At 37.2% G+C, this 26641-nt stretch overlaps 2 protein-coding genes across 4 annotated transcripts in view; one reads left to right on the forward strand and one right to left on the reverse strand.

Moving 5' to 3' along the window:
• FGF2 (fibroblast growth factor 2) overlaps window positions 1-24461 on the forward strand; it is a 73520-nt gene extending 49059 nt beyond the window's left edge. Inside the window, exons 2-3 of the mRNA XM_033215194.1 lie at window positions 2609-2712; window positions 18455-24461. Of these exons, the coding sequence (XP_033071085.1) occupies window positions 2609-2712; window positions 18455-18640 (290 nt within the window). The 3' untranslated portion in view covers window positions 18641-24461. The remainder of the gene's footprint in view (window positions 1-2608; window positions 2713-18454) is intronic.
• Window positions 18894-26641, reverse strand: part of NUDT6 (nudix hydrolase 6) — a 32305-nt gene continuing 24557 nt past the window's right edge. For all 3 annotated transcript variants that reach the window (XM_033215193.1, XM_033215191.1, XM_033215192.1), the window contains exons 4-5: window positions 23852-23906; window positions 18894-19475 (exon numbers count right to left, since the gene is read on the reverse strand). In XM_033215193.1, the coding sequence (XP_033071084.1) occupies window positions 19078-19475; window positions 23852-23897 (444 nt within the window). In that variant the 5' untranslated portion in view covers window positions 23898-23906 and the 3' untranslated portion in view covers window positions 18894-19077. The remainder of the gene's footprint in view (window positions 19476-23851; window positions 23907-26641) is intronic.

The following is a 26641-nucleotide window of genomic DNA, read 5'->3' on the forward strand; positions in this document are numbered from 1 at the left end:
CTGTATATTGAATTTAATTTATTTAGGTTTTTTATGCATCTCAGCTCAGATAGTTTTTATAGAAAATCTATGATTTTGTGACTTTCTCAACTTCTTGTTGTAGACTCTGGCTATTTTTAAAACTTATATTTTAAAAATTATATGCCAATGGAAACACTTTTCAAGAATCTACATTTAATGCTTATTGCTTAGTGGTTTAATGAATAACAGTCCCTGAGTGTTGAATAGTTGAGGTCTACAAAAGGTTAATGAGTAAATGAATGATATTTACTTTGGGTATTTAGTCACTGGTACTGATCTGGCCATACATGAATATCCCTAATCACCCTTATGACCAGTAATACACATTTATGAGATGGTGGGCTAGAGCTGGGCTAGAGTTTATTGATAAGGGACAGAAAGAAAGTATAGCAATTGATTATGCAGCCTTACCTCATGGGCATTTGTACACCCTTATGAGTTAAAGTGAGATGCAAATGCATTCTTCATTAAAATGGCTTATCTGAATCATTTTAGAGCTGTATACAATAATTTGCTCATACTCATTAAGATAAGTTTGATTATGTTGATTAAAAACAAAGCTTATTTTCTGCATTTTCCAATAATGTTGTAAAAAAGACTTCAAACCCTTCTTTTTTTGGGTTTCATGTCTTCATTACATTCCTTTTACTTCATATTATCTTTTAAGATTTTATAAAAGAATTTCACTTGGGTAACTTCAGGCTTCAATGATGCAATGCTTTCTGGAATCCAGGGGTGACTGACACACAGAGGAGACTCAGACATGAAATGTTCAACAAAATGCTAAGATTTTTTTTTAATTGTAAATTCTTAAGTATTCATAAAAGTAGTGAGATTAGAATAATGAAATCCTGTGCTTCTAATGACTAACACAAGTCAATCTTATTTATCCTATCCACTTTATTAAAAACTTATTATCTATTATTTAAAATAATCTATTAGCTTATTTTAAAGCTAATCCCAGATACTATGTTTCATTTTGCATGTCTGTTGCTGTCTTGATAGGAAAAATTTTAAAACATAAATTACTATGACATAATGATATCTAACAAAGTTAATTATTTCAGAAACTTTCAAAAGTTGCTTTTTCATGCCATTTCTCTAGCTACCTATAAACACCTGGAAATTATATTTATTTTATATTTCTAATGTTGTTCAAATGATAATATGCTGACTTCTAAAATTGCATTTTTTTCTCTTGCTCTCAAGAATATCCTAAACATATCCATAGTATATAGGATGACCTATGAAAATAGGTTGGACAAACATTTATCTTGCTTATCTTATGATAAGCAGAGTTCTGAGAAGTTTGGTAATAAAGAGTTAACTTGGCTTAAGTAAGATTTTCCTAAATTATTTGACGCCAGAACCTGTTTTTTATGTAACATCTGGTAGCCAAAATACATTTGGGGGAATATTGTTCTAGGCAGGAGAATGCTGCCTCTGAATAGCAAAATAATCTTTACTTCATGTTTATTTCAATTAATTATGTAATTATTTGTCCATATTGCATTATTGTCATAATTATTTTTTTCTATAATCTGCTTAATATTGGTAATGCAGTGTGACAAGCCATCTTTCTCAGGATCTTATTTTATGAAAATCTTTCATCACACTTATTTTATGAAAATCATTTGCTGTATAAGCAAATTAAGTATAAGCATTTTGTGTTTCCACTAGATAGATATTTGCGCACAAAAAAATAGACATCAAAATCCCATATAGAAAGCTAAATGCATCTATATTTCATTGAAGAGGAAGCTAGAAATAAGATGTGTAGAAGTCAAGGAAATAGGGCCGGGTGCGGTGACTCATGCCTGTAATCCTAGCACTTTGGGAGGCCGAGGTGGGCAGATCATGAGGTCAGGAGATCGAGACCATCCTGGCTAACATGGTGAAACCCCGTCTCTACTAAAAATACAAAAAATTAGCCAGGTGTGGTGGCAGGCGCCTGTAGTCCCAGCAACTCGGGAGACTGAGGCAGGAGAATGGCGGGAACCCGGGAGGCAGAGCTTGCAGTGAGCTGTGATTGTGCCACTGCACTCCAGCCTGGGTGACAGAGGCGAGACTCCGACTCAAAAAAGAAAAAAAAGTCAAGAAAATACAGCTCAAATTATAACAGTGAATTATTAGATTGTGTTTTATTCGTGAGGAATTGGCAAATAACTTTAAAATAGTTTCAACATAGGCAGTAGCATGGGAATTCTCACATGGTGAGGGTACTTTTATGCACCCTTAAAGTATGTTCACTTTAAAAAATGTAAACAGTTAACGGGGGCAATTGAAAGCTAACTGCCCAACAAAGGAAACAATTCTCCATCTGTCCCCCTTCTCTGCTCACCCTGTGACACAGGAGCAACAAGGGACACACAAGGCACTGGTGCCCTAGTAGTTCTGCATCTCATCCTCTCTCATACAGTTTAGTTGACATCTGCTCCTTGTCACTCACCCATACCCCCAACCTCACCAATCCCCCAAGTGGATTAGTTGTTGCTTAGGTGTGTTTTGTCTTTATATTGCATAAATGTCGTGAAGAAGGCTCTTTCCTCTATGGTTTTACAAAGATAATTTTTTTTTCCTCTTACAGTCAAATTACAACTTCAAGCAGAAGAGAGAGGAGTTGTGTCTATCAAAGGAGTGTGTGCTAACCGTTACCTTGCTATGAAGGAAGATGGAAGATTACTGGCTTCTGTAAGCATACTTTCTGTTTTCACATGTTTTTTGTTAGCTTTTATTGCTGTTAATTTGCCAGCATTGTTGTTTATCAAATCTTTATAAAGGGTTTTACATATATCATCTTCATAGTCACCCTGTAAAATAGGGAGTATTTTCTTTATTTCACAGATGCAAAAACTGATGTGCTGAGGGAGTAACTAAAGTAAGAAAACACAGTTCATATAAAGTAGAGACTGGATTGGGCTAGAGGCATTCCTGACCTCTACATTGCTGCTTTTACTCTGCACGACTATTAAACTATAATCTTGAAAAATGTTCCTTCCATTATGCAGTTGTTTGAAGATCAGTGGGAATAGATGTATAAAATTTTGATTATCGGTTTTTAAGTTTCTTCTTTAGAATGTGACATACAAAACACTTGCAGTGTAGGACACTAATTGAGAATGTAGGCTTTTTGCCTGGTACAGATGCCAACTCTGCTACTTATGAGCTCTGTGTTCTTGGGCAAATGATTCTGAGTTAGTTCCCTCACCTGTAAAATAGAAACAATGATCCTATCTCATTGGAATTTTATGAGAATTTAATTAAATACTACACATCAAGTGCCCAAATCAGCATCCGACATGTAATAGATCTTGAAAATTGCTACTTCTTCCTCATATTACTTCTCATTTATATATATGTCAGGAGAGGGACTCTTTTTTTTCTTTTTTGAGATGGAGTCTCGCTCCACTGCACAGAGTAGAGTGCGGTGGTGGTGCAATCTCGGGTCACTGCACCCTCTGCCTCCTGGGTTCCAGCAATTCTCCTGCCTCAGCCTCCGGAGTAGCTGGGATTACAGGAATGCAGCATCATGCCTGGCTAATTTTTTAATATTTTTTAGTAGAGACAAGGTTTCACCATGTTGGCCAGGCTGGTCTTGAACTCCTGACCTCAGGTGATCTGCCTGTCTTGGCCTACCAAAGTGCTGGGATTATAGGCGTAAGCCATCATCTGTGGAGAGGGACTTTTCTTTTTTACATTTCATCACAGCACATCAGGGGTCCTAGTTCCTGGCTAGTATTTTTTCCAGTAGTACAAGCTCCCTGTCAACTTCACCATTATTATTAGAAACGGGATTGCATATCTGTTAAATATATGGTGTGTAAAGAATGGTGCAGGGAAATAAATGTAAAAGACCCAGATCTCATTCCTGTCTCCTTGAGGGAGTAGATAGGACATGTAGGTAAATGTTTGTGTGTGTGTGTGTGTGTGTGTGTGTGTTTCACAGCTCTTATACCAATGCCACTGGCCAGTTATGACATCTCTATATAACCTCCCCACAGAAAAGATCTAATAGTACTAAGAAATTGTGGTATTTTGAGCTATACAAATAGTTTTTGAAATTTTTTCTGAATGAAGACCTTTGGATTTCTAAAAGCACCAAAACAAGGCTTATAGAGAAAAAGGATATCTCAACTATCCCAATTTCAGACTGACTATATGACAAAGATATACTTATGTTGATATTACCAGTTTATGTGATTTTTGCAGGATAAATCACAAATTTGAGTGTAGTGGCTCTCAAATTTAGGGGGAGGTAGTTGAATAAATTTTAGAATCTTCTTCAAGAATAGCCAATACTTACTGAGTGTAAGTGTGCCAGATGCTATGGTAGACATCGGGCTTATAAAATTGAATATCAGATGGTCTCTGCCCTTAATGAGTGACAATCCAGGGGAGGCAGAAGTGTAAATAAGTATTTGTAATAAGGGTTTTGATGTGCTACTTCTGTATTTTGCGTACATGCATAGTAATATAGGAAAGGATAAGAAGTATTATGATATAGGAAGCAATATAGAAAACGAGGTGATTACATTTGTCTAGAATTGGGGGAGATGACCTACAAGTAAGATTTTAGATGTTGTAGAGGAAGGAGTTCAGCAGGCAGTCAAGGGGCAGAAGAAATTGAGATGAAGGTGTAGATAACTCTAGGACACAGGACATGCAAAGGTGTGGATGCAAAAATCTTGGTGTATCTCTAGAATTACAAGTAATTAACTAATGCTGGAATGTACACTGCAATGGAAGTGGAAGGGAAGAGAGAGAAGGCTGGGGAGGTAGATAGACTGCTGAATCTGCTGAAGAGCTTTATACACCATGCTGACTATAAGCAGTGGAGAGCCATGAAGAGTTTTAAGGAGAGATCTAATTAGATTTAAATTTGAGAAAGATCATCCTGGCAGAAGTGTAGAGAATGGACTTGAGGGGGCCAAGGCTGGTGGAGAGAGATCAGTTAGAAGGCCACTATAATAGTCCAAGCAAGTGGTGTTCTGATCCTGGCAATAACAGTGGTCAGAGAGGACTGAGGAAAGTGCTAGCACTTGTGATTGATTAGATTTAGGAGTGAAGATGAAAGAAAAGTCAAGGTGGCTTTTAGGTTTCTGGTTTGGGTGAGAAGGTAGACGAGAAAGGGGAAGGAAGAAAAGGGCAGGGTTTGGGAAAAGATAGTAAGTTCAAATTTAGACCTATTTAGTTTGAGTTGCCTAAGGGAAATCCAGGTAAGGTTTTTCACTGAGTAGTTGGAATTATAAATCTGGAGCTTAGAGGAAAGGTCTACATTGATTGTTAGATAGATTTGGGTATGATCAGCATATAGGTGGTAGTTAAATCAGGGGAATGTATATGGTTTCCTAGGTAAAGAATGCAGCTCAAAACATTAACTACTTGGGACTTTCACTTCTTCTACTCTGTACTTGCCTTTTATTCTGCCAATCTATTGTCAACTCAAGAGGTGATGTAGTATTTCAGGAATCTACCAAAGTAGCATTTTAAATATCTCCCATGACAGTGAATCAATACATAATTTTGGATGACTTTGACATTTTATTAGTGAAAGGAAGATGAGTTTCCATCCCTCCTACCCCTTTCACTTTAGGATGTGACAAATCACTATGCTTCTGCAGTAGAGTTGGTTTGGGCTACTGTCAGACAGTGAGGGTGGTAGAGGAAAAAAAAGGAGTTGCATACAACATTTGCTTCTGTTATAACTAACTACGGACAGCACGAATCAAATAGTTTTAAAGCTCCAGTCTTTTATATGTCTGTCATAATCTGGGTCAGTGAATGCCTTGAGATTAGTTGTTACCCTGTGGTCTTGTTGAGATTAGAAGATGCAGTAACCTAGTGTATTAGTCCATTTTCATGCTGCTGATTAAGATATACCAATTTACAAAAGAAAGAGGTTTAATTGGACTTACAGTTCCACATGGCTGGGGAAGCCTCACAATAATAGTGGAAGGCAAGGAAGAGCAAGTCACATCTTAAATGGATGGCAGTAGGCAGAGAGAGCTTGTGCAGGGGGACTCTTCTTTATAAAACCATCAGATCTTGTGAGACTTACTATCATGAGAACAGCATGGGAAAGACTTGTCCCCATGATTCAGTCACCTCCCACTGCGTCCTTCCCATAACACATGGAAATGCAAGATGAAATTTAGGTGGGGACACAGCCAAACCATATCATTCCATCCCTGGCGCCTCCAAAATCCCATGTCCTCGCATTTCAAAACCAATCATGCCTTCCCAACAGTCTCCCAAAGTTGTAACTCATTTCAGCATTAACTCAAAAGTCCACAGTCCAATATCTCATCAGAGACAAGGCAAGTCCCTTCTGTCTATGAGCCTGTAAAATCAGAAGCAAGTTAGTTACGTCCTAGATACAATGTGAGTACAGGCATTGGGTTAATACAGCCATTCCAAATGGGAGAAATTGGCCCAAAAGAAGGGGCTACAGTCCCTATGCAAGTCTGAAATCCAGTGAGGCAGTCAAATCTTAAAACTCCAAAGTGATCTCCTTTGACTCCATGTCTCTCATCCAGGTCATGCTGGTGCAAGAGCTGGGTTCCCATTGTATTGGGCAGCTCTCCCCTGTGGCTTTGCAGGGTACAGCCTCCCTCTCAGCTGCCTTCACAGGCTGGCATTGAGTGTCTGTGGCTTTTCTAGGTGCATGGTGCAAGGTCTCAGTAGAGCTACCATTCTGGGGTCTGGAGGATGGTGGCCCTCTTCTCACAGCTCCACTAGGTGGTGCTGCAATAGGGACTCTGTGTCGGGGCTCTGACCTTCTCACAGCTCCACTAGGTGGTGCTGCAATAGGGACTCTGTGTGGGGGCTCTGCACTGCCAAAGCAGAGGTTCTCCATAAGGGCCCCACCCCTGTGCAAACTTTTGCCTGGGCATCCAGGCATTTCCATACATCTGAAATCTAGGTTCCTAAACTTCAATTCTTGACTTCTGTGCACCCTCAGGCTCCACATCATGTGGAAGCTGACAAGGTTTGGTGCTTGCACCCTCTGAAGCAACAGCCTGAGCTGTACCTTGGCCTCTTTTGGTCATAGCTGGAGCGGCTGGGAAGCAAGGCACCAAGTCCCTAGACTGTACATAGCAGAGGGACCCTGGGCCCAGCCCACAAAACCATTTTTTCCTCCTAAACCTCTGGGCCTGTGATGGGAAGGATTGCCAAAAAGGTCTCTGACAAGGCCGGGCGCGGTGGCTCAAGCCTGTAATCCCAGCACTTTGGGAGGCCGAGACGGGCGGATCACGAGGTCAGCAGATCGAGACCATCCTGGCTAACACTGTGAAACCCCGTCTCTACTAAAAAAAATACAAAAAACTAGCCGGGCGACGTGGCGGGCGCCTATAGTCCCAGCTACTCGGGAGGCTGAGGCAGGAGAATGGCGAGAACCCGGAAGGCGGAGCTTGCAGTGAGCTGAGATCCGGCCACTGCACTCCAGCCCGGGCGACAGAGCGAGACTCCGCCTCAAAAAAAAAAAAAAAAAAAAAGGTCTCTGACATTCCCTGGAGACATTTCCCTCATTGTCTTGGTGATTAACATCTGGCTCCCCATTACTTACACAAATTTCTGCAGCCCACTTGAATTTTTCCTCAGAAAATGGGATTTTCTTTTCTATTGCATGGTCAGGCTGCAAATTTTCCAAACTTTTATGCTTTCCTTCCCTTATAAAACTGAATGTCTTTAAAAGCACCCATATCACATTTTGAATGCTTTGCTGCTTAAACATTTCTTCCGCCAGATACCCTAAATCATTTCTCTCAAGTTCAAAGTTCCACAAATCTCTAGGGCAGAGGCAAAATGCTGCCAGTCTCTTTGTTAAAACCTAACAAGAGTCACCTTTGCTCAGTTCCCAAAAAGTTCCTCATCTTCTCCATATGAGACCACCTCAGCCTGGATTTCATTGTCCATATCGTTATCAGCATTTTGGTCAAAGGCATTCAACAAATCTCTAGGGAGTTCCAAACTTTCCCACATTTTCCTGTTGTCTTCTGAGCTCTCCAACCTGTTCTAACCTTTGCCTGTTAACCAGTTCCAAAGTCGCTTCCACGTTTTTTGGTATCTTTCAGCAGCATCCCATTCCTAGTACCAATTTATGGTATTAGTCCATTTTCATGCTGCTGATAAAAGACATACCCAAGACTGGGCAATTTACAAAAGAAGAGGTTTAATTGGACTTACAGTTCCACATGGCTGGGGAAGCCTCACAATCATGGCGGAAGGCAAGAAAGAGCAAGTCACATCTTAAATAGATGGCAGCAGGCAAAGAGAGAGAGCTTGTGCAGCGGGACTCTTCTTTATAAAACCATAAGAGCTCATGAGACTTATTCACTATCATAAGAACAGCACAAGAAAGACTTGTCTCCATGATTCAGTTACCTTCCACTGGGTTCCTCCCACAACACATGGGAATTCAAGATGAGATTAGGGTGGGGGCACAGCCAAACCATATAACCCTAGTAATCATGGTGACTCTGTAAGATAATCGCCGGTGGGGTTTTTCATCTCAGGAGCATTGGCTGAATATTGATTCACTGACAATGATAGAAAGACCCATTGTTAAAAGTGATGAAAACAGAAACTGCTCTGTCTTCAAGTGTATCTCTGAAACTACTAGGGTGCATAAGAAGATGAGACAAGTTAAAAGAAAGTAGACCTGAAAAGAGAATTCTGACTTTTTCTCTTGGCAAATACGTATTAAGCTTCCTAAACTGTTGATTCTGTACCATCAGAAACATAAAATACTCAAAATAAAGTTTTCTCGTTTCATTCTTAGCTAAGCAGGAACTTGTGAAAGTTAGTCTTAAATGTGTTTCTCTCTCTTTGGATATATTATCTTTTTCTGATACAACAGATTTCTACCAAGTTGGTGCAGTAAGAGTTAATTTAGCAATGCTTGGAAATGTATCACAAACACTCTGTAGAGACAAAGCCATGTCTATTAAGCATAAATTAAAAATTCAGGATTTCTTAGTCTCCTTTGAGGAATGGCATGGCCAAGATCCAGTTGTATGTTTCAGCTCTCGTCATATGACCCATTCCTGCCAAGTTCACAAGTTAATCTCTAGTCTTACCATCCAGTTTGTGTGGTTTGGTGTCATGCCTTTTCGGCAGCAATCCTGTCTCTTTCAAATTGTTCTTGGTGGGCTATGTCAATCTTCAGATGAAAAAGTAAGCGTGCCCCACCTCAAAATCAAAGATATGGTGTTGGTGATTCGGTAAGTGGCACATTTCTCTCTGAGTCAGATCCATAGACATTAAACTGTCAACAACAGCAACTTTTGGTATGAGTTCAGTGTTCTGACCAGTAGCCATCATCTGGGGATGCAGATGTGCCTTGTAACTTGGAGAAACTGGGATTTATGAACTTGAACTTGCACTTGTCAGAGGCATTGTCCTTCCCACTCTTCTACCTGGCCCTTTTTCAGACTACTGTTATGACACATCCCTGGGTTCTTCTCCATTTTAGTCTGTGATTCCTGCAATGGAATGCAATTTCTAAAGCATTCTAGTCTCCTCCCAGAAAGAAGAGTACTGTGGATACATAAAACATTTTGGTTTTTTTTTTTTTTTTGAGACGGAGTCTCACTCTGTCGCCGGAGCTGGAGTGCAGTGGCCGGATCTCAGCTCACTGCAAGCTCCGCCTCCCGGGTTCACGCCATTCTCCTGCCTCAGCCTCCGGAGTAGTTGGGACTACAGGGGCCCGCCACCTCGCCCGGCTAGTTTTTTTGTATTTTTTAGTAGAGACGGGGTTTCACAGTGTTAGCCAGGATGGTCTCGATCTCCTGACCTCGTGATCCGCCCGTCTCGGCCTCCCAAAGTGCTGGGATTACAGGCTTGAGCCACGGCGCCCGGCCAACATTTTGGTTTTTAAGAGTTATGTTAGACTGATCACCAATTAGAGTATGAAAAAAGACTAATTTGTGTACCGTTTTTTCCCCCAATACCTTCACATATTAATGGTATGCGTGTTTTCAAGTTACCAACTTTGTGTTGTTTGAAAACATTTCTTAAGGGTCCTTCCTTTCCTTTTGAAGCTAGGAAAAAGGAAAATTCAAAAAGTAACTATATTTAATTGCCAAAGCTTGTATTTGGAAGCCGAAGTTAAATAGTTCTTTAATGCACAACAGACTTCTTACTCCATTCCATAGCAGGATAAATTTTGTTGCTATGAGCAACAGAAGTCCAGAACAAATAATAGAATTGATGATTTAAGTGTTCACAAAATTACAGAAATTTAAGAAAATTGCATGAAGTGAAGTTAATTGTAGTTTTAAGTCACCAAACAACCTCAATGTTAGGATTGGTATGAAAAAACTTGACTGATCTTCATCTGCCAGAAAGTTGTACATTGTTTTCTATATAATGCTATAGCTCATGATATACCCTGAACAAAATATTAATATCTCAGTAAGTATTAGAATGTAACTTGCATTGATCCACAATAGTGAAATATGAAAACATGTATATTCTCTGAGGATATACATGTAATTTCTGTAAAAGTAAAATACATTTTACCTATAGAATAACTTTCTTAAATGAGGGGCCTTCATAATGACATGAACTCTATAATAAAGTAAGGTAGGGAAAATAGATATTTGAGAGCCCAATTATCCAGATTGACAGTCTATACTGATCAAATTTGTGAGAAAAATACAGTAATTGAAGAGGAATATATATCCTTTTTAAGAGAGAAAACAGAGAAAATACAAAGGTTATTGCATAATAAGAATTACTGTTCTTTTATAACTCAATCTTAAAACTGTTATGCAACGTATAGATATTACAGATTTAAGACCAAATTTAGGCCTGGCAGAATGGCTCATGCCTGTAATCCTAGCACTTTGGGAGGCCGAGGCAGGTGGATCACTTGAGGTCAGGAGTTTGAGTCCAGCCTGGCCAACATGGTGAAACCTCATCTCTACTAAAAATACAAAAATTAGCCAGGCATAGTGATGCGCACCTGTAATCACAGCAACTCAGGAGGCTGAGGCAGGAGAATCGCTTGCACCCGGGAGGTGAACGTTACAGTGAATCAAGATCATGCTGCTGCACTCCAGCCTGGGCGACACAGCGAGACTCCATCTCAAAAAAATAAAAAATAAAAAAATCAGATTTAATTTTAACTTTTCACTATTTGGATGTTTCTTTTTTTTCTGAAGTAGTCAACATTGATACTTACATCATGTCTGTTTTTAATTCTCAGAAGTGGTATAAGCAAAAGCACTTTGGGATTCCTATTGAGCAAGCTCCCTCAAAAGCCAAAACTGAAAAATCAATGTAGTGTAAAACAATAAACAACCCAGTAAACGGAGCATGGGGAAATGGTCATAAGGTTCAAATCTAAAATTAGGAGTGGACTAGAATTGTGAGGCCAATGCATAAGGAAAGGAGAGTGGGGGTGAGAGGTGGTACTGTGGAGATGTGAGGAGAACTTGCTCATGTGCTTATTTCTTTCCTTATTGTGTACTAAGGCTATTAGAGATTAGGAGGGATTCTAAAGACCATCTAATCCAATCTTCTTATTTTACAGAGGAGGAAAGTGATGCCCAGAGAAGTTAAAGGACTTGATTGAAAATACTAGTTAGGGATCAAGGCGATATTGGAATCTAGGTTTCTTGGCCCTTCAGAGATCCTCACAGATGTCAAGTTTGGATAGTCGACACTTGGAAAGGGTCATCAGGTCTATTTTCCTTAGGGAGTAAATAGTTAATAAAGTTAAACCATATTCTGTATTTCAGTTTCTAGTCTGGATTTTCCCCAGTCCTAGTTCTCTAGTTCTTATTTAGATTTTGTAATGATATTGAATTGTATTTTTATTGTAAGCTATCTGAAAAAGTTCCATTTGTTCATTAATTTAGCAAATATTTATTGATGACTTACTATGTGCCAAGCACTGATACAGCAGTAGAAACAATAGATGAAAATCTTCGCAAACATGCCGTTGATAGTCTGGTGAAATAAAGTGATATGTATATATGAATCATCTGTATTTGGGCATAGTAGAGCACAGGAATGCATAAGGTGCTCTTATTTTTCACATTAGAGCTAGAGTTGCTGTATCTAGTGACTTGAGAAATTCATTTTTGTGATGGTGCTTGTAGCCCTAGAGTCAGTTTTTAAAAAAATAGTTTTTAGTTTTACGATGGCTTTAGACTTACAGAAAAGTTATAAAGATAACACAGAGAGTGTGTATATATTCCACACTGAGTTTCATTTATTATTAACATCCTACATTAGTATGGTACACATGTCACAACTAATGAACCAATACTGATATGTTATTATTAGCTAAAGTCCATACTTTATTCATGTTTCCTTAGTTTTTCCTAATATTCTTTTTCTGCTCCAGGATACCATATTTAGTTATCATGTCGCCTTAGTTTCCTCCAGACTGTGACAGTTTCTTAGACTTTCCTTATTTTTGATTACTTTGATAGTTTGAGGAGCACTGTTGAGGTATTTTTTAGAATGTCCTTCAACTTGCTTGATTTTTTTTTTTTTTTTTGAGACAGGGTCTTCTCTGTCTCCCAGGCTGGAGGGCAGTGCTATGATCATAGATCACCACAACCTTGAATTCTTGGGCTCAAGCGATCCTCCCATCTTGGCCTCCCAAGTAGCTGGGACTACAGGTGCATGTCACCATACTCTACTAATTTATTTTTATTTTTAGTAGAGATGAGGTCTCGCTATATTGCCCAAATTGGTCTCAAACTCCTGGGCTCAATAATCCTCCTGCCTTGGCCTCCCAAAGTGCTGGGATGACAAGTGTGAGCCATTGTACTGGCCTGATTTTTTTTTTTTTTCCATGGGTAGATAGGGATTTGAGTGTTTGAGAGGAAGAATATAGAAGTTAAGTACCATTTTTGTGGCATATAATGGTGTATGTTATCCTTATGATTGATCACTCATGATATAATCCTTGTTCAACTAGCTGAGATAGTACTTGTGTCCACTGTAAAGTTACTCTTTCACTTACTTTCTATACTATACTGTTTGGAAGGAAGTTGCCATGCATAGTCCATACTTAAGAGATGGAGATGATGGTTATGCTCCACCTCCTTGAGGGGGTAGTATCTACATAATTTGTCATTCTTTTTCTTGGGAAATTTGTTCATTTTCCTCCATTTATTTATTTATTCAATCATTTATATCAATATGTATTCACAGATATTTATTTTATACTTTGAGTTATAATCCAATACTACATTATTTATTTTGTTGCTCAAATAGTTCCAGCTCTGGCCATTGGGAGCTCTTTCAGTTGGCTCCTGTGCTCTCCTCTTTGACGTACTCCTATCAATGCATTTATTTTGAGTACTTCATTACTTTTTGGTCTACAAGATGCTCCAGGCTCATTTAATATATTCCCTACTTCACCCTAGAATGAGCCACTTCTCCAAAGAGCATTGGTTTCTTTTATCAGAGAATGGTATTAGAAACCACAGACTGGAATGCTGGGTGTGCTTGTTGCTACTGAAGTATCTTTGCTTCTAAGCCCTCACAGCTGACAGAGCAAGAAATGGTGGTACACACTAGCCTGGGTATATACGTGTATTTATAGATATTTCTATATTTGGCCATCTGTATCAATATTAATATGAGGCTGAGCATGGTGGCTCACATCTGTAATCCCAGCACTCTGGGAGGCTGAGGCGGGTGGACCACAATGTCAGGAGTTCGAGACCAGCCTGACCAAAATGGTAAAACCCTGTCTCTAAAATTACTAAAATTAGCCAGGCGTGGTGGTGCATGCCTGTAATCCCAGCTCCTCAGGAGGCTGAGGCAGGAGAATCGCTTGAACCTGGGAGGCAGAGGTTGTGGTGAGCCGACCTCGTGCCACTGCACTCCAGCCTGCGTGACAGAGCGAGACTCTGTCTCAAAAACAGACAAACCAACAAACAAACGAATACCTAAATATGAGTTCATTCATACTGATATCTCCAACCTTAACCCATCAATAACACATGAATATTTTAGCAGTGCCCCCCACTTGCTTGTGTGTAACCTGCCACCCCCAATAGTGAGAAACATGGCTCCCACCATCTCCTGGGATCAGTTTTTCATTATGTAGAAACATCTCACATAACTTTATTTTCTTTTGAAATTCCAAAGTAAATTAACTCTCCAGACATAAAAAAAACTTCTAAAAGTATCGATTATGCTTTTTCATGCTACATTAGAGTCTGCTCTATTCAAATACTCCCCACAAGGGGTCAAACTGCCAGCACTATCTTTAACATCATTAGCATCATTATCAATATCAATAAATGGTTATTGGGCCCCACTTATAGAACCACAAACTAAGCTGGTTTATGTGGACAGCCTCCGGGGGAACCTTGAGGTGTTGCCCCCTCACTAACACATGATAAATTTATATCACTATCATATGTATACATCTACATTTCTTTTTTAGGTTTCATACCTTTTAGACCTGAGAATACTTGTTTACTGGCATTATTGTATATAACACACTTTCTGGTATTCCAAATAAATTAGTACTTCTCAATTTCTAGTTCCGTGGTTATTAGCATTAGCAAAAAGAAGGAAAAAAAGTTAAATGATGTGTCTGTTGCATAGTAGGTGCTCAGTAAATACTCACTATCTCCATTTGGATGTCTGATATTCCTCTCAAACTCAACACTTACAAAACTGAATTATTAATCTTTTCCTATAAAATCTGTTCATACTCATAGCCCTCCCCACCACGGTTGATGGCAAGTTTCTCATTCTAGAACAAAAACTTCAGTGCCATTATTAATTCCCTGTTTTTCTCATACCATGCAACCAATCTATCAGGAAACCCTATTAAGTCTACCTTCAAAATATGTCCAAAAGCAGACACCTCTTTACCATTTCGACTGCTACCTCCGTGATCTAAACCTTCATTCTCACTGCCTGTATTACTGAATAACCCTTTCTCTGGTCTCTCTAAGTCTGCTTCTGTCCCTCTGTAGTCTTGGCAGCCAGAATAATCCTAGAAAAAGATGTCAGATCATGCTATTTTTCTGCTCAAAAGCCTCCAGTGGCTCTTTATTTTCTTAGAATAAGAGCCAAATATTTACAATAGCCTACAAAACTGTAAGATCTGCCCCCTCTCCCATCCCATTACCTCTCTGATCTCATTTCCTGCTACTCTTCCCACACTGGCGTACTTGCTACCCCTTAAACACTCTGCGTATGATCCTGTTGCAGGGCTTTTGCACTGGCTTTTCCTCTGACGTGAATGCTCTTCTCTGATATCTGGATGGTTAATGCCTTCATCTCCTTCAAGTATTTGCTCAAATGTCACTTTCTCAATGGAGCCTCCTGTGACCATGCTATTTAATATTGCACCTAGCTTCTATCCCTCACCATTCCTAGTCCCTGTTACCCTGTTCAGCTTTACTTTTTTCTCAGTTTTCTTATATTCTAACATAGAATATAATTTATTCATGTATGCTTATTGCTTATTGTGTGTCTCCCCCAGCTAGAATTTGAGTGACATAAAGGCAGGCATCTTGTTCAGTTTTGTTCATTGATGTATACTAGATGCCTAGAAGAAAAAAATACATAGATTGAATGAATAAATGTATTATTTGAACTCTATGCTTCCTCTACCTTTAAATTATTCTTCAATTTTAAAAAAAGCAACAAATAAAGGAAAACTTAATTTGATATAAAGGTATCAAGTAGGTGTAAGGGCAAAAGGTATCCAAAATCTGAAATGTTACCAGAAGCACCGAGTTTTAAATTCCTCATTTGTTAATGAGTGTAATAATGTTAAAATATTGTTGTGACTTTTAAAGAAAAGTATATGCATAAAAGCAGTCAATAATCATGCATTAAGGGATTTCTCAGCTCTTAGGCCTGTATAAAAGAAGGCCTTGGAAACAAGGTACAAGTTGTTATAAGCCCTTATAAGCCACTTTCTTTGTGGTGGCATTCCTCTGAAGACCACTTTTTATCTGAAGTTTGAAATGCTGAGCAAACACTGAGAATAGGAAAAGAGTTCTTTAAATATGTTTATAAAGATTAATAAAATTATATTGTACCAGTTTTAATAGGAACACTGAGATCACAGTCACTGAAGATGACTTGGAAACTTAGAATGGAGACAATTGAAAATTGTATATATGTTGCTCTGTTAAACATCTACTTTTCTTGACCACTAAATTTTGACCCTACTACTCATTTTAAAAAAAAACGCAGTTTGTTTTCAAGAGCAAAACAGTTGTTTAGTAAATTTATATTGCTGAACATTCAGCACAGATGTAAGTTTTCCTTCCCTCCACTGTTTTCTTTCAAAAGTAGAAATAACTTCTGTAATAAATAAATAAATAAGTAAATTAATTAATTAATAAACTCTGGGTTCTATCATGTGTCCACTTAGTCCCTGGTACTGTTTCTTTTCTCTGAAATATTAGAAACTGGCTGAAAAGGCAAATGTTATTGGCATAGTTAGTATTCCAGTATGCCAAGCATTGTAGGGAGTGCGAGCTAGCAAGGTGGGGCATCCGGGAAGCTGATAGAATACCAACAAATGAACATATGACTAAATGCTGTTGTTTAAGTTTACCTCTGGGGAATCAGCCTATGAAGTTCCATGGTGACCTTTCATGTTGTCTTTATGATTACTATGAATTTTCCTTTCACTCTTTATTTCCCTTCCACTTCTATTCTTGATCTTAAACCTGGAATAGGGAAAAGGGAAGATTTTTTTTTCTTTTATCAGTGTCAATGAAGATTTCACTAGAGGTAGAGTAAAAGTATTGGATTTGGAATACATTGGTCTGTATTACTCTAGGTTTAGGTGTTTCACTCTTATCACATTTGAATCTTTATGAACAGCACAAGATAGTCCTGTGTTTCATATAGCTGGGTTTTGTCAATGTGTGCTTCTCTGTAAGGCTGTGATTTATTTGCATCATAAATAATTGAGTTTCTTTATTAGTAACATATATTACATAATGGGCAAATTAGTTACGTTTGTATTTCAGTTTTTAAAAATCCAATTAACAGTGGTCAAAATATTAAAACCAAGTAAATATCCAGTAACATTCTTATCTCTAGAAAATTACAGGATCTAATACCACACCCTTACTTTAGATGGCTGAGACACATTAGTCACTTTTAGTTCTTTCCCAGGCTTTACTTTTCATTTTTGTTATTATGCCAGCTCTTTTCCTTATTTTGCCAATTAATTTATGTTCTTGTCACAATTTGTGCCATTGTTTGCCTTATCTTAGCACCAAGGAATCTGGGAAAAGGTTCAAGTCTTTTTAATGTGGGTTTTTCCAAACCTGAAGTTTCCTAGATATGAGTATATAGAAATAAATTGGAATGTGATATTAATACAAAACCATATATTTATATACCTCTGTATACATCCTACATTTATGTGTTTAGATAAAATTTACATGTGTTTTCTATATAAGTTTATCATTCAATTGATATATATATACATAATTATAATATAAAAATGATTTTTCCTTTTTTTCTTTTGAAGTGAATAAATTGATTTTTCCCCTTTGAGGTCAGTAAGCATCATCAGTGCTATCCTGTGAAGTTGCTTTTTGAACATTTATCTTAAACAATGTGGTAGCTATTAGATTCCATTACTTGGAGTATTATTTCCAGGTCTTTTTGAAAGCCAGCTATCCTTTTTTTTCTGATAAATAGTTGAATTGAAATTAAAATGCAAAGTCCCTCCCTCCTGAAAGAGAGTGCCCGAAATCAACATGATACTTACTTATTCCTCACTGTCTAACAGTGTTTAGAGATTGTTAATCATATGTAATATAATGTTCCAATATTATTTTTGGCATTATATGCCAATAGCTATTTTCTGTGCAATAAACTATTCATTATTATGCCTTAAAACAACATCAGCCACTTAAAAATTTTTGTTAAAATTTGGCGAATTAATTCTGCTTGTGAGTAGAGTATTAACAAATCTCCTTCTTCTGTATGGAAAGATTACAATGGGTTAGCCTTCTGCTACTGCTTCACTGTATCTCTGATAAAAGTAAAAATGATCCCTAATTGGTTACCTGCCTTGGGACTGGGAGGAGTGTGGATGGATCATAAATACTGCTGGAAGCTACAGCTTTGGGCTTCCCATAGCATACTTCTTCCTAGTGGGTATGTCCCGCCTTGTGTTTAACACCTGACCTGTTTGTTTTGGAGCTGGAGAATGGTCTCTGAACTCCTACTGAAGTGACATACTTGATGCTGTCCTGCTGACATGCTGTGTTCCTGGCCTGTGTCCTTCTTCAGAACTAGTCTGTGTCACATTTTGGCCCACTGAATCTTGTTAGTTTGGTTGCCCTGCTGAACCCAACACCACTGCAGCTGGTTGAGCAGAATAGGCATTATACTATCATAAATATTTAATATGAAAAGTGTAATAATAATAATAACAAGTAATTCTTCCTTTATTTTTCAGAAATGTGTTACGGATGAGTGTTTCTTTTTTGAACGATTGGAATCTAATAACTACAATACTTACCGGTCAAGGAAATACACCAGTTGGTATGTGGCACTGAAACGAACTGGGCAGTATAAACTTGGATCCAAAACAGGACCTGGGCAGAAAGCTATACTTTTTCTTCCAATGTCTGCTAAGAGTTGATTTTAATGGCCACATCTAATCTCATTTCACATGAAAGAAGAAGTATATTTTAGAAATTTGTTAGTGAGAGTAAAAGAAAATAAATGTGTATAGCTCAGTTTGGATAATTGGTCAAACAACCTTTTATCTGGTAGTAAAATATGTAACCATTGTCCCAGTAAAGAAAACTAACAAAAATTGTTGAAAAATGTATAGACTTCCCCCTTTTATATAGCATCTGCTGTTACCCAGTGAAGCTTACCTAGAGCAACGATCTTTTTCATGCATTTGCTTTATTCAGAAAGAGGCTTTTAAAATGTGCACATTTAGAGACAAAATTTCTTCATGGAAATCATATACATTAGAAAATTACAGCCAGATATATAATCAATGCAAAATATCCACTGTTTCTTATGTCATTCATTAGTCTACATGTTTCTAAACATATAAATGTGAATTTAATCAATTCCTTTCATAGTTTTATAATTATCTGGCAGTTCCTTGTGATACAGTTTATAAAACAGGCCTGTGTGAACTGCTGGAAGTTCTTCCACAGTCAGGTCAATTCTGTCAAACCCTTCTCTATACCCATACAGCAGCAGCCTAGCAACTCTGCTGGTGATGGGAGTTGTATTTTCAGTCTTGGCCAGGTCATTGAGATCCATCCACTCACATCGTAAGCATTCATGCTGGCAAAAATTTATTGTGAATGAATATGGCTTTAGGCGGCAGATGATATACATATCTGACTTCCCAAAAGCTCCAGGATTTGTGTGCTGTTGCCGAATACTCAGGAGGGACCTGAATTCTGATTTTATACCAGTCTCTTCAAAAACTTCTCGAACTGCTGTGTCTCCTACATTTAAAAGAGATGTACAAATCAATAATAATTACATTTTTAGAAACTGTATCATCAAAGATTTTCAGTTAAAGTAGCATTATGTAAAGACTCAAAACATTATCCTAACAAAGTAGTTTTCAATACCAATTCTTTGCCTTGTGGACATCAAGAAATCCCAAAATATTTTCTTACCACTGTAAATTGAAGAAGCTTTTGAAATGCTGAATATTTCTTTGGCTGCTACTTGGAGGCTTATCTACCTGTACATTTTTGGGGTCAGCTCTTTTTAACTTCTTGCTGCTCTGTTTTCCAAAAGGTAAAAATATAGATTGAAAAGTTAAAACATGTTGCATGGCTGCGGTTACTTTGTTTCTTGAGATAATATTCCAAAGAACTTAGATTCATTTCTTGAACAACAAAATGCTGGAGGTATTTTATCAGTTTTCAAAAAACTTGGAATATAAATATTTCTATAATTCAACAAAGGTTTTCACATTTTGTAAGGTTGATTTTTCAATTAAATGCAAATTGTATGGCAGGATTTTTATTGCCATTAACATATTTTTGTGGCGGCTTTTTCTACACATCCAGATGGACCCTCTAACTGGGCTTTCTCTAATTTTCTGATGCTCTGTCATTGTCTCCCAAGGCATTTAGGAGAAGCCCTTTAGAAAGCTGCCTTCCTCTACCACTTTGCTGGAAAGCTTCACAATTGTCACAGACAAAGATTTTTGTTCCAATACTTTTTTTGCCTCCATTTTTCTTGTTTGTCAAATAGTAAATGATATTTGCCCTTACAGTAATCCTACTGGTGAAAAATATGCAAAGAAGAGGAAGTCACAGAAACATGTCTCAATTCCCATGTTCTCTGACTGTAGACTTTTACCAATCCCCTGGATATGCTCTTGTATTTTCCCTCTAATAGCTATGGAAAGATGCATAGAAAGAGTATAATGTTTTAAAACATAAGGCATTTATCTGCCATTTTTTTAATTACATGCTGACTTCCCTTACAATTGAGATTTGCCCATAGGTTAAATATGGTTAGAAATAACTGAAAGCATAAAACAAAAATCTAGGCCAGGTACAGTGGCTCATGCCTATATTCCCTGCACTTTGGGAGGCCAAAGCAGGAGGATCGCTTGAGCCCAGGAGTTCAAGACCAACCTGGGCAACATGGTGAAACCCCGTCTCTACAAATAAACACAAAAATTAGCCAGGCATGGTGGCATGCACATGTGGTCTCAGATACTTGGGAGGATGAGGTGGGAGGGTCGAACACTTGAGGCCGAGAGGTCAAGGCTGCAGTGAGCCATAATCATGCCACTGCACTCCAGCCTAGGTGACAGAGTGAGACTTTGTCTCAAAAAAAGGGAGAAATTTTCCTTAATAAGAAAAGTAATTTTTACTCTGACATTCAATACATTTGTTATTAAATGTATTATTAAAGATGGTAGCACTAGTCTTAAATTGTATAAAATATCCCTAACATATTTAAATGTCCATTTTTATTCATTGTGCTTTGAAAAATAATTATGGGGAAATACATGTTTGTTATTAAATTTATTATTAAAGATATAGCACTAGTCTTAAATTTGATATAACATCTCCTAACTTGTTTAAATGTCCACTTTCATTCTTTATGTTTGAAAATAAATTATGGGGATCCTATTTAGCTCTTAGTACTACTAATCAAAAGTTCAGCACGTAGCTTATGATCTATGCTGTTTCTATGCTGTGGAAGCACCGGACGGGGGTAGTGAGGAAATCTGCCCTGCTCAGCAGTCACCATAGCAGCTGACTGAAAATCAGCACTGCCTGAGTAGTTTTGATCATTTTAACTTAAATCACTAACTGACTGAAATTTGAATGGGCAAATAAGTGCTTTTGTCTCCAGAGTATGGGAGACCCACCTCGAGATGGATATTTCTTCCCCAAGGATTTCAAGATGAATTGAAATTTTTAATCAAGATAGTGTGCTTTATTCTGTTGTGTTTTTTATTATTTTAATATACTATAAGCTAAACTGAAATAACATTTGCTGTTTTATAGGTTTGAAGAACATAGGAAAAACTAAGAGGTTTTATTTTTGCTGATGAGATATGTTTAAATATGTTGTATTGTTTTGTTTAGTTACAGGACAATAATGAAATGGAGTTTATATTTGTTATTTCTATTTTGTTATATTTAATAATAGAATTAGATTGAAATAAAATATAATGGGAAATAATCTGCAGAATGTGGGTTTTCCTGGTGTTTCCCTCTGACTCTAGTGCACTGATGATCTCTGATAAGGCTCAGCTGTTTTATAGTTCTCTGGCTAATGCAGGAGATTCTCTTCCTGCCAGTGGTAGTATGATTTTTTAGGAAGGCAGTTTGTCAATTTTAATCTTGTGGATACCTTTGTACTCGTAGGGTATAATTTTATATAAAAGCCTTGAGGGTTGCATTCTATTTTCTATATGACCCTCTTGATTTTTAAAAAACACTATGGATAACAATTCTTCATTTACCTAGTATTATGAAAGAATGAAGGATTTCAAACAAATGTGTTTCCCAGTTAACTAGAGTTTACTGTTTGAGCCAATATAAATATTTAACTGTTTGTGATGGCAGTATTCCTAAAGTACATTGCATGTTTTCCTAAATACAGAGTTTAAATAATTTCAGTAATTATTAGGTGATTCAGCTTCGTCATTAAGAATATCTTTTGTTTTATGTTGAGTTAGAAATGCCCTCATATAGACATAGTCTTTCAGACCTCTACTGTCAGTTTTCATTTCTAGCTGCTTTCAGGGTTTTATTAATTTTAAGGCAAAGCTTAATTTATACTAAGCTTGGGAAGTATGGCTAACGCCAACTGCAGTTTTTTCTTCTTAATTCCACATGACTGAGATCTCTTAATTCCATATGGTCTCTGGATAGGTGGGTTGTTGTGAAAACCACACTTTTTTTTTCTTTTTTTTTTTTTTAAAAAAAGGTAGTGAATTTTTAATTATCTGGACTTTAAGAAGGATTCTGGAGTATACTTAGGCCTGAAATTATACGTATTTGGCTTGGAAATATGTGTTTCTTCAGTGACATCTACAAATAAGTATAGCTGAAATTCAGAGGACCCATAAAAGTTCACATGAAAAAAATCAATTCATTTGAAAAGGCAAGATGCAGGAGAGAGGAAGCCTTGCAAACCTGCAGACTGCTTTTTGCCCAATATGAATTGGGTAAGGACGCAAAACATAAGCTTAATTAGCTCACATGCCCTGCTGTCACATGGCACCAGTGGATAGTGTGAGAGAATTAGACTGTAGAACAAATGGCCTTCTCTTTCAGCATTCGCACCACTACAAAATCATCTTTTATATCAACAGAACAGTAAGCATAAACTAAGCAAAAGGTCAGTAAGTACCTGAAACCAAGATTGACTAGAGATATATCTTAATGCAATCCATTTTCTGATGGATTGTTAGGAGTTGGCTATACAATGTACATATGGTATTTGGTTTGTGTAAAAGTTTTAAAAATCAAGTTTTAAGTACATAGACATTTTTAAATAAAATATTTAAAGGCAATTTAGAAAACTGCCTTAATATCATTGTTGGCTAAATAGAATAGGGGACATGCATATTAAGGAAAAGGTCATGGAGAAATAATATTGGTATCAAACAAATATATTGATTTGTTATGATACACATTGAATTTGATCCAATGGTTTAAGGAATAGGTAGGAAAATTTGGTTTCTATTTTTCGATTTCCTGTAAATCAGTGACATAAATAATTTTTAGCTTATTTTATATTTCCGTGTCTTAAATACTGAGCTCAGTAAGTTGTGTTAGGGGGTTATTTCTCAGTTGAGACTTTCTTATATGACATTTTACTATGTTTTGGCTTCCTGACTATTAAAAATAAATAGTAGATACAATTTTCATGAAGTGAAGAATTACATCACCACTGCTCTATAATTGACTTTATTATATTTATTTCAAAGTTCATTTAAAGGCTACTATTCATCTTCCGTGATGGAATGGTCAGGATTTGTTTTCTCATAGTTTAATTCCAACAATAATATTAGTCGTATCCAAAATAACCTTTAATGCTAAACTTTACTGATGTATATCCAAAACTTCTCCATTTCAGACAAATTAATCCAGAAGCAGTCATAAACAGAAGAATAGGTGGTATGTTCCTAATGATATTATTTCTACTAATGGAATAAATTGTAATATTAGAAATTATGCTGCTAATTATATCAGCTCTGAGGTCATTTCTGAAATGTTCTTAGTCTGAACAAATTAGAAAATTTAAATTTTTATTCTTAGCTATAAATCAAGAAAATAAACACATTAATTTCCTCAACATTTTCAAGCCAATTAAAAATATGGAAGATACACACCAATATCTTCTCCAGGCTCTGACAGGCCTCCTGGAAACTTCCACATATTTTTCAACTGCAGTATAAAGTCAGAAAATAAAGTTAACATAACTTTCACTAACACACACATGTAGATTTCACAAAATCCTCCTATAATTGGTCAAAGTGGTTGAGAATATATTTTTTAGTAATTGCATGAAAAATTTTTCTAGCTTCCATCCTTTCTCCCTCGTTTCTTTTTTTGGGGGGAGCTGGTAACTGATGCAATCTTTTCCCACCTTTTCTCTTTAGGACATAGAAGTGGTTTTGTTTGGTTAACGTGATAAATTCTGTATGAATGAAACATTGGAGGGAAACATCTACTGAATTTCTGTAATTTAAAATATTTTGCTGCTAGTTGACTATGAACAAATAGAAGAATCTTACAGATGCTGCTATAAATAAGTAGAAAATACAGTATAAATTTCATCACTACAGTATGCTATTTTAAAATCTATTTCTTATATTGTATTTCTAATCAGATGTATTACTCTTATTTCTATTGTATGTGTTAATGATTTTATGTAAAAATGTAATTGCTTTTCATGAGTAGTATGAATAAAATTGATTAGTTTGTGTTTTCTTGTCTCCCATTTCTTTGTGTCTTCTTGTCTATGATTTCTTTTTTCTTTTGTTGGGCAGGTGGAAAGATCTGATCTTGGAATAGGGATAAATATAGAAAAATATATTAAAAACAATTATGAGATGACGTGGACAATATTCTTATGACTGACATGATTACTTTTTTTCCTGTTAGAGTTCTGTTATATCTATCCATCACATGATAAAAACTAAAGAATGAGAAATTATAACATACTTGTAACGGAGCTGTACCTTTGGCTAGTACCTTATACTCTTCATTCATAAAACAAGTTATGGACATTTTACTGGTTTGCTTTGTGACCCACTTATTTCCTGGATGACTGCTTCTTAAAAGAATGTGTCATTATTCAACTATGTTAGGTTGGAGACCAGTGGCATGGTTCCCAGAGTTTCCATAGACTGTTGATTATGTGGGTACAGAATTCAGGCTTTGAGTGTCTGGGCTAGGCTTGACATTAATTTATAAAGGATATTATGCTTTACTTTATTAATGTAGAAATATATCTGTAAATATACCTCTATATCAATGTACTATCTTCTAGATTCCATTTGGAAATAGTCCCAGAAGGTTTATTTCTCCAGAAACTATGCAGTCTTTGTCTGACAAGATGTTGAACTTTACCACCATAAATTCCATTTATATTTTGAGATAGCATCTCATTCTGCTGGCCAACCTAGAGTACAGTGGCACCATCAGAGCTCACTGCAGTCTTGACCTGCCTGGGCACAGGTAATTCTACCACCTCAGCCTCCCGATTAGTTGAGACTACAGGTGTGCACCACCACACCTAATTTTTTTTTTTTTTTTAAGATGAGATTTCATCACGTTGCCCAGGCTGGTCTTGAACTCCTGAGGCTCAGGCAATCCTTCCACCTGGGCTTCCCAAAGTGCTGGGGTTACTGGCGTGAGCTACCATAACCAGCCTGTAAATTCTGTTTCTAACAAAAGAAAAGTTATAATGGAGCAGACAAATGTTTCCTAAAAACAACAAAAGCTGACTTTAGAAATCTTTGACCATAAATGATTAGAAATTGATTGTTAATTAAATCTGGAGATGAACTTATTAGAAGGGGGAAAATGCTAGACATAAGGACTGAAAACAGCTCACACAAATTTGATTTTGACTATTTTATAAATTAAACCTTTTATATGGAAATATTAGGTATATGTTTATGCTGGTAAGTATTTTGTGACATTTTATGGTACCATTTAGGCTTTTAAAATGCTTGCTTCTCCCCTAAAAAAGCTTGAGCCTGAGTATAGTCTAAGTAGTAGAGAGGCCTAAGCTATGTGGTTTGTGAAAAATCTAGTTAATGTCCTAGATATGATCAATAGTGAGATGAGCATATCTTCCCACTTTTTTTCTTTATATCAAACAATTCCCATTAGCTGTGTTTAGCAATATAACAACATTAAAATACTAATGCTGGGCACAGTGCCTCACATCTGTAATCCCAGTGCTTTGGGAGGCTGAGACGGGAAGATCACTTGAGCCTCGGAGTTCAAGGCTGCAGTGAGTTATTGTGCCACTGCACTCCAGCCTGGGCAACACAGTGAGACCCCAGACACTGTGCTGCAGGTCTGACCCACAGACCCAAACCAAGTGAGGGATGAAAAAATGCACTCAGACACAGATATCCAATGAAAGAGTGGGCTGGGGACTGGGCCACTCAGAAAGAATTGCAGCAGCCACCGGTGATGCAGGCATTTATTCAGTACAGATTTAATGACAAAGGCCTTGAGTCAACACAGTTGTGGGTAATTAACATGGTCGCACCCACCCCACCCACCCCACCCCCAACCGCTGCCGCCCCAGAGAGAGTAATCCTGCGTGCGGATGATTAACTTACCTAGATCAGTTTCTTTACATCCCCTTGTTACCTAAACTAAGCTTTCATGTACCAGATAAGAGAATCTGGCTGCCTTCAACCAAATCCTTTCCCTAAACTTTTGTAAAACCTCCCAGCCTTCCAAGAAGGTTTTCATCTTTCTACAATTTTTCCCACCACCCTGACCAATCTTCTACACTATGCTAAATATTTTTATAAGAATTATGCATTTAAACTTCACAATACTCCCATGAGAGGCTATAATTTGTTTCCATTTTAGAGGTGATGAAACTGAGGGCATAAAAACACTTGCCTGGGGTCACACACCTAGTACGTGAT

Source organism: Trachypithecus francoisi, unplaced genomic scaffold (genome assembly GCF_009764315.1).
Source record: "Trachypithecus francoisi isolate TF-2019V2 unplaced genomic scaffold, Tfra_2.0 Lachesis_group1, whole genome shotgun sequence".
NCBI classification, from domain to species: domain Eukaryota; kingdom Metazoa; phylum Chordata; class Mammalia; order Primates; family Cercopithecidae; genus Trachypithecus; species Trachypithecus francoisi.